The 9,058-nt window shown below is 36.2% G+C and overlaps 1 protein-coding gene across 1 annotated transcript; it reads left to right on the top strand.

Annotated features, from left to right (window-relative positions):
- The first annotated feature begins 2,520 nt into the window (after positions 1-2,520).
- On the top strand, positions 2,521-7,068 carry TCEB1 (transcription elongation factor B (SIII), polypeptide 1 (15kDa, elongin C)). The gene is made up of 3 exons (XM_006880472.1): positions 2,521-2,563; positions 4,714-4,857; positions 6,831-7,068. Exons 1-3 carry the CDS (start codon positions 2,560-2,562, stop codon positions 7,019-7,021), a joined length of 339 nt encoding a protein of 112 aa, XP_006880534.1. The 5' UTR covers positions 2,521-2,559; the 3' UTR covers positions 7,022-7,068.
- Positions 7,069-9,058: the final 1,990 nt, after the last annotated feature.

Genomic DNA, 9,058 nt, shown 5'->3' with positions numbered 1-9,058 from the left:
TGAGTGAAGTATCTCAGACACAGAAAAGATAAACACTGCTTAACACTGGTGTTATAAAATAGGACAGACATGGGGAGGTTTGGGAGAGAATGAGAAAAGTGGATAGATAATGAACAGATGAAGGGAAGAACTGTCTGAAAGGAATATGATTAGGCATTATAAGTATGATCATAATCTGGAAGAAGGAGTGCATTGTGTGGTGGGCTGGAGGAGAAAGAAGAGGGGGAAAATGCAATAATAGAAATAAAATAACAATGTGAATAGAAGAAAAAGTGGTTAATTTTCTAATTGTCTTTGGTAAAATGGCACAATATTCTTTCATTTTAGAGAACTTTGGGCATGTTTTGAAGAGGGATCAGTCCCTGAGGAAGAATATTGTGCTTGGTTAAGTTAGAGGATCAATAAAAAAGAGGAAGATTCAGAAAAATGGATTGACACATTGATTGCGGCAGTGTGTTCAAACATAGCAGTTGACTATGTTGACACAGTGCTTCATTCTCTTGTAGAGTTTGTTTCAACTATGAGTTGGAACCAACTTGACGGAACCAAACAACAGTCTAAAGAGTTATAGCAGCAACTTTCAGAAAGGTGGAAAAGAAACTTTAATGGAATCAGAATTTTTCTACTATGACATTATGGAATAATTGAGTATGGAGTTTGAAGTCACACACCAAACGGTTTATAAGTCATTTCCAATTCATAGCAGCTCTAGTACAGAATAGCCCCACATGGTTCTCAAGGCTGAGAATGTTAAAGAAGTAGACTGCCACATCCTTCTTCAGGAAAGTATTGATGAGTATGTAATAACAACATATTTCACTGCTGTCCATTTCTTTGCTTTGTCTCACATTAGAAATACCTTTGTAAGTATTTCCCTTCATGTTTAACAAGTGTTTAGCTCAAGGTATAGATTTGATTTCTAATCCCAACCTGTCACTGTTGTTGTTATGGGCCATCGAGTCGCTTGCGACTGTACCAGTCACACTGCCTCTGACACACCCATCCCGATTACCCCAGTCACTGAATCAATCCACCTCATAGAGGGCCTTCCCTCCTGCGCCAGCCCTCCACCCTCCCAAGCATGATGACCCTCTCCAAGGACCTGTCCCTCCTTAAATGTCCAAAAGATGTCAGACGAAGCCCCAGAATCCTTGCCTCCAAGAAGTAGCCTTGTTTAACCCTCTCCAGGCTGAATCTTTCCTTGACAGTCCATGGTACATTCAATACTCTTCCCTAGCACCACAGCTCATAGGCATCAAATCTTCTGTCCTCCTTAGTCATTGTCCAACTCTGATGCATAACAAGTGATTGCAAAGACCATGGCCTGTATCAGACACACCTTAGTCTATCCAGACACACACCGTTGCTCTTGAGTACTTTAGAGAGGTCCCTAACAGCAGACTTTCCCATTGCAATACATTTTTTTATTTCCTGGCTGCTGGTTGACCGTGGAGCTGAGCTTTAGGCAGAATATTAAATGATCCAGGAAGTATTAAAAGAAGATGGAAGAAATATACTGTCATTGTATCAAAGGAATTGGCAGATTCAGAAGAATTTAATGAAATAACATTTGAGCAAGGGCCTATGGTGATGAAGGATGAAGTTCAAGCTGCTTTGAAGGAAGTAGCAAAAAAATAAGGCCCCAGGAATAGATGGTATACCTATTGACATATTTCAGCTAACAGATGCTGCTGTGGATGTGCTCACCAAGTTGTGCCAAGAAATCTGGAGAACAACCACTTGGCCAACTGACTGGAAGAGGTCAATATTTGTTCCCATCCCAAAGAAAGATGACCCAACAGAGTGTGGAAACTACAGAACAATCTCATTTTGATGTCATAAAAAAAAAAATCATTGTTATCAAGTAAAAACCAATAGTCAACCCTCCAGTAGATTTTCCAGAGGCTGTAGATAAAGTAGCAGAGTACTCAAATGATATGAGCTAGCTTTTACCCAGCTGTGATTCATGGGATAATTTTGGGCTAAGGTTTAAAGAGTATCTCAGAGCAATAATCTCAGGAAGTCCTCTTAGTTTATTAAGTCTGTATTCTTTGAGAATTTAAGCTCTCCTTTCCATGTTTTGCTTCCGTTCTGTCAGGATCTGTGTATTGTGGTCTAGGTGAGTGTGGTAGCCAGACACCGTCTAGTTCTTCTAGTTCCAGGGTAGATGGGGCCATTGTTCTTATATACTTTTAACCCTGTGGAGTTGTTTCTTCTCTGAGTCTTTGGTTTCCTTCGTTCTCTTTTATTCCCTACACATAGCTTTATTTTAACTAATCTTCCTCCAGTTCCAGAGCCCCAGTTAATCAAGCTGACAGAGCATTTTTGAAACTCTCCAGTTGATTCATCAAAATGCAGGCTTTTTTGCTCTGTGGAGAGGTACACTTTGCAGAACAAGGAGATTCACTGCCATTAAGTCTATTCTAACTCTCCGAGAACATATTAAATAACAATGTGAGAAACCTGTCTATTGTATCCTTAATCTTAATACTGCATTTTTCTATTTTCAGAAAGCTACTAAAGTTCCTGTGGAAACAAAGTAGAATTTCGAAGAGCATAATGGGTAAGTTATATAAAACAATTTTGTTTTGACTAAAACTGAGCTTTTGTCTCAAAGGCTTTTCAGTTCAGTGAATGCAAGTAAGAAAATGGTCAGAGAAGACAAATTGGTTGTTTAAATCTACAGCTTATGTTTATATTCTGGAGAAGCAGATCAGTGATATTATTGTAACAAATCCAATTTTATTATTAACAAATTTTGTTTATTAACAAATCCATATTATTGTAACAAATCACATTCTGCCACATTTGCTTTCCCTGTCAGTCTTTGTAAGTATATTCATATACATGTGCTCTCCCTCCACCCCATGTTACACTTTATACCTTGTACACAGGGGTGCATCTCAATTCTTGTACAGAATTTCTGAATTTTCTAAATAGTGTCTTTACAGTGGATTTTTGTTTTAAATCCAAGATCTAATCAAGGATCACTTAGTCTAACTTCTCTACAAATTTATTTTTTTTCTATAATTATATTTTATTTTCATAAACATTTACAGAGATTTTGGGTTTCCATTCATTCATTGTTGCACTATTCTCTCTACCCTCCTCCCAGTTTGATCTTGTCCAAATGCCACAGTGCTTGTCAAAGCCAGTTCTGATTAATCTTCTTTGTCTGTGTGTCCTTTGCCATTCCCTATCACTCCTCCCTGAGAGAGACTTCACCCTCAGTCATAAGGAAAAGGGGATGGCGTATTCTCTTAGCTACTTCCTGCTGAAAAGGGACGCTGTGGGTTTCAGGGTGAAGATCTTCTCTCACTACTCTAAAGGGCCCCTTTGGCAGTAGGAAACACATAGACTATTATGGAGATTGATTTTGGAATTTAGATGCACTCTTATTGATTGTGCTTGGCCGTACATGTCTTTTTTTGTTTAAAGCTCATTGGGGTTTTTTTTTTCCCCTCTTGAATATGGTTCATATTTGAATTAAACATGTCACCCTGTTTCATTTTGGCACAGATTCTTATGTAAAATAGTCGTCCTTCATCAATTCTCCTTCTATCCTCTCTAGTCATTGCCCAACTCTCTGACGCATATTCTTTCATTGTTACACAGTACCTCTCCCCAAGTCTATGCCACTATGCAGACTTCATTCTGGACACCTCTGTCATGACAATAATACCTAATCATATATCCCTTTTAAACAGTTCTCCATCATATGTTTCAGTGCAGTGTGCATATAATTTATCCCATCTTTCTCAGCCTCCACCCCCAATCCCGATGTCAGTCCTATTTTACAACAGCGCACAATGCTATATTCGTCCTTTTTGTAACTGAGATATTTCACTCAGCATACTGGCCTCCAGGGTCACCCATTTTGTATCGTATTTCATGAGTTCCTTGTTTTTCAATGCAGTGTAGTATTTCATTGTGTGAATATACCAAAGCTTCTCTGTCCATTTGTTTGTTGATGGGCACGGTTGATTCCAACTCTTTGCTATAGTGAACAAAGCGGTGATAAACATGGGTGTGCATATATCTGCTTGGGTGGCAGTTACGGTTTCTTTGGGGAAAATTCTCAAAGTGGAATTGCTGGGTCAAATAGTATTTCTATTTGCAACTTTTTGAGAAAGCGCCATATTGTGTTCCCTAGTGGTTGCACCATTTTACATTCCTACCAACAGTGAATAAGGGTTCCAGATTCTCCACAACCTCACCTGCATTTGTTGTTTGGAGCAAATGAAGATAGGACAGAAGCTGTTTTTAGACCAGTTAATTGGAATAGCCTGGGAATAGAATCCAGGTAGTGCAGTATTTAAAATGCTTGGCTGCTAACTTTAAGATTGCTGGTTCAAACCCACCAGCTGGTCCTTGGGAGAAAGATAAGGCAGTCTGCTCCCATAAAGATTTATAGCCTCAAAATTCCTGTGAAAGATAAGGCAATCTGCTCCTATAAAGATTTATAGCCTCTAAATTCCTGTGAGGCCCTTCTGCTGGTCTACCTATAGGGTCACCTAGAGTCAGAAAAGACTCCATGACTGTGGAGTTTTGGTCCCATGAAACTATGACTCCAAACCTCCAAATCCCATGAGGTGTTGCCTGTACATGAGCAGCTCAACAGCTGTCCTTTTTGGGTATATAATTGTTGTAAATATTCATGTATTGTTTTAGAGAATTATATGAATAAAAAATCCTTTTACTGTATTAATATAGATGGAGAGGAGAAAACTTACGGTGGCTGTGAAGGCCCAGATGCCATGTATGTCAAATTGATATCTTCTGATGGTCATGAATTTATTGTAAAAAGAGAACATGCACTAACATCAGGAACAATAAAAGCCATGTTGAGTGGCCCAGGTGGGTGCATTTCTTCTCTATTATTATCATCTTTTACTTTTAATGTTTGATTGATTGATTAATATATTTATAATTTTAATTAACATTTTTAAAAGAGTAACTTATATCATTACTACATGATTATGTTACACTGAAAGATACTATTTTCTGTCATTTCTCTTATTTACCCTATAAGTTTCAATAAGAAAATTATTTTGTAATATGAAAGTTTGCTTCCCTGTGTTAGTGTCCATGGTCAATTTATTAAACATTAAAAGGAGCTTTTGATTATTTTGTTATTGTTATGTGCTGTTCAGTCCCCTAAGACTAGTTGTTATGTGCCATCGAGGCGCTTGAGACTCAAAGCAACCCTATGTACAACAGCCCTAAACCCTGTCCTGTGCCAGTTGCGCTGTCTCTGACACTCCCATCCCGATTGCCCCAGTCACTGAATCAATCCACCTTATAGATGGCCTTCCCCTCCTGCGCTGTCCCTTCACTCTCCCAAGCATGATGTCTCTCTCCAAGAACTGGTCTCTCCTTACAACATGTCCAAAGTATGTTTGACGGAGCCTCAGAATCCTTGCCTCCAAGGAGCCTCCCGGTTTAACCCTTTCCAGGATGAGTCTGTTTGTTTTCCTAGCAGTCCATGTTATCCTGAATACTCTTCTCCAGCACCATAGCTCAAAGGCATCAATTCTCCGTCTATCCTCCTTAGTCATTGTCCAACTCTCTGATGCATAACAAGTAAAGACCATGGCCTGTATCAAACGCACCTTAGTCTCCAGAGAGACACCATTGCTCTTCAGTACTTTGGAGAGGTCCCTAACAGCAGACTTTCCATGGCAATATGTCTTTTAATTTCCTGGCTACTGGTGCCCAGAGTATTGACTCTGGAGCCAAACAGACTAAAGCTGTGAACAGTCTCAATCTCTTCACCATCCATCCTGATGCTGCCATTTGGTTCAGTGGTAAGAATATGTCTTCTTGACATTGAGCCTTAATCCATATTGGAGGCTGCAGTCCTTGAACACTGTGCAACACTCAGAAGCAAAAATTTCTATAAATACTGCATAACTTGAGAGAGGCTAGAGAGCAGTTTCATAAGGACAAACACTACATAAGACCATTGTTTTAAAAATAGGTTGGCATAGATAGTTTGGTGAGTGGAGGTGGGGCGGGAAGTATCCAGGAGAAAAAGAGGATTATAATGGGCAAGGTCCGACGATCATTAATTTTATGAAACATAATGCAAGAATATGAATGTATGAAACACAATGTGTAAGAAGAATAGTGTGAAACATAATGCATATGAACTTCGCAGGCAAACCATGGAGGGCAAGTGAACCGCTACATTGATTGGATTAAGAAAGGAAAGGCAATATATAGTGAAATTGATCAGATATTGTCATTAATTACAGTAAGCAATTGTAATTAATACTGTAACACAAAATGAACCAATCTGATTTATAAACTTTAACAAAAATCATTTTAATAAAAAAAGGCTAAAGATAGAAACTGAATTTCTTTTTAAAAATTTTTTTATAAAATAGCTTTTAAAAAAAAAATTTCTAGGAATGAATGAAAACCCAAAGTCTCTGTAAATGTTCATTAAAACTAATAAAATTTAATAAAAATTAAAAAAATTCTAAACATTTACTCATTTACAGAAAAGCACAATTAGAAAATTTGTTATTTCTATTTTTATGTGGCAATTCCTCATAGTATAGGGTTCCTGATGACCTATAAACACTTGCTTCCTGGACTATTTCTTGCAAAATAATAATTCTCCCCCCTAAGGTGTTAGGAAAAGCTGCTTAATCTTTGGAAAAGCATGAGAACTTAAAATGGCATTCTATTAAATCCTTATACAGTTATGTGTATGTATGTATGTACATGAATATAGATACAGTTTATATTCAATAATCAAAGCTAAATATTTCATTTGATACTAGTTAGAACTATTGTCTTAATGTAATATTTTTGTCTTACAGGTCAGTTTGCTGAAAATGAAACCAATGAGGTCAATTTTAGAGAGATCCCTTCACACGTGCTATCAAAAGTTTGCATGTATTTTACCTACAAGGTTCGCTACACTAACAGCTCCACTGAGATTCCCGAATTCCCAATTGCACCTGAAATTGCACTGGAACTGCTGATGGCTGCGAACTTCTTAGATTGTTAAATAAAATAAATTATAATAATAAACTGTTAACTTTTTCCAGTATTTAATACCTATAGTTCAGTTAGTAATTTTTTTTCATATAGCATGTTGCCTAAATGCAGTTGAACTATATAAAGTTCATTGCAAATCAGATTATCTCCTGTTCTTTTTTCCATAGCAATCAGAGTTGAAATTTGTTTGCTGCATTAAACCAATTAAGGACATTTTCACAAACAGAAATAGACAGACATGCTAGTTTGTAGGTGGTTTTGCCTTATCATTTGGATGTGACTATAGAAATGCTGAAATGTAGACATAAATGAGCATGTTCTACAGGTACATAATGGGGCTAAGTATTTTTAGGTTTTTTCTAAGAAATGTCATCTTACTAGCATTACCAGTTATACAAACAATTGCATTATAAATATGTTTGTAACTTAGCCAGAACATTGATTTTTATAACTCCCAAAGATAAGGTTTGAAATTTCTTATGTCTTTTGATAAACGGCAGTATTGTTTAAGTGTATCTTGTCTTTTGTTTATTGCTACAATTTAAGAACTTACTTAAAGGTGATTTTTGAGTGGTCAGTAAGTAAACTGTATTACTTTGATTTCTTGTCAATACCGCATTTTGGCCAATACAAAATACTGTACTTTAATTGACTATAAAGGTTCCTTTTGCAAATATTCTCACAAAATCCCTTGTTATGATTACTCCACTTGTAATTAACTATTTTAAAAGGCCCATAGTGAACTTTATATCTTAAAACCTGAACTTTTCTGAGCTTTTGTGGTCTTTGTTCAAATGAAATATTAGACAGTATGAAAAATGTTGAGAGGTTCAGTAAAAATTAGAATACACCTTGAAGAGTACATAAATTATCTCCTGTTAATGAAAATATGACTTGTTAAAAATAACTAATTTATGGCTATTCTGAAATTTGTAAGAAAGTCATTCAGCTTTTATATTAAGCAGGCAGAAATGACAGATTATGACAGAGTAGCTCTCTTGGTTAGGCATGGAGGAAACAGCATTGAGATTGGGTTTTGTATTGTTACTATCTTAATATAGAACAGCCATGATGAAGAGTATATGAAATCTTGAGGTTAGGTCTTTAAGACTTAACAGCGTGCACCAGTTTTTCCAAAAACTTCCAAGTACCAAACAAATAAACCTATCAAGGTAACTTTATGCTCTTAAGAAACCTAAATATACTTTCCATCTTACTGAAAGTAGCTGAATATAAATGCTGACTACATATATTTTAGTAACTTTGTAAGACATACTGGCACATATTTTAGTACAGAAGTTTATTCTGCTACTTGGTAACAAATAATGGCAATTAAACTTGATCTCAAAGGTCATAGCTAGAAATAAAGCTTAAATTTTTTTTAGTTTTAATAGGTTACTTTGTGTGTTAGATCCAGAAGTAGCCTTAAGGTTAAGACATTAAATAGAGCTAAAATGAAAATTAGGAAAATGTGTATATCTTAAAATAAACAGTGCATGTTAAGACTATAATGACTAAAAGGTGTGAATAGTTGGTGATAGATCTTTTTAGCCTTAATTTTCTCTCTGAAGGATTCTTTCTGAAGATTCATAAAACTTCAGTATACCTCACCATATATGATCAAATAATGAAAACATTTATGTGGTTACATTTTAGAGATCATGATGATTATTGGTAGCATTGCACATTCTTTTCTCACATCTGGTATTTAATTTCTTCAGATTTCTCCAGTATTTTTTTCTGTAGAGAAAATACTACCACAAAATCCTTAGCTAATGTTTCAGTTTTGTGCATACAGAGACTTTAGAGACACCTGTTGTTGCATGGAGCTGTTATCTTGATGTGAATCATGTGGCTAAGCTTATCAATTATTCTTTAAAAATTGCTCTCAAGAAATCCTGAGAAATATAAAATTGCTGTCAAAGATGCAAGCGTTTAACCCTGCTAGTTCCTTTGTAGAAAATAATTGTCATCAAATTAGCAATATATCCAGACTTAGCAATGCTAAGTTGATCCTCTTCTTATGTCTAAATTTAATGAAACACTT

Source organism: Elephantulus edwardii, unplaced genomic scaffold (assembly GCF_000299155.1).
Source record: "Elephantulus edwardii isolate Elephantulus edwardi_28Jun2011 unplaced genomic scaffold, EleEdw1.0 scaffold00008, whole genome shotgun sequence".
Classification (NCBI taxonomy): domain Eukaryota; kingdom Metazoa; phylum Chordata; class Mammalia; order Macroscelidea; family Macroscelididae; genus Elephantulus; species Elephantulus edwardii.
The sequence above is the reverse complement of the archived record's forward strand: the minus strand, read 5'-3'. Positions and strand labels throughout refer to the sequence as shown.

Coding starts and splice junctions, on each gene's coding strand:
- TCEB1 (XM_006880472.1), top strand. Junction 4,858..6,830: donor AGCCATGTTGAGTGGCCCAG/GTGGGTGCATTT, acceptor TTTGTCTTACAG/GTCAGTTTGCTGAAAATGAA.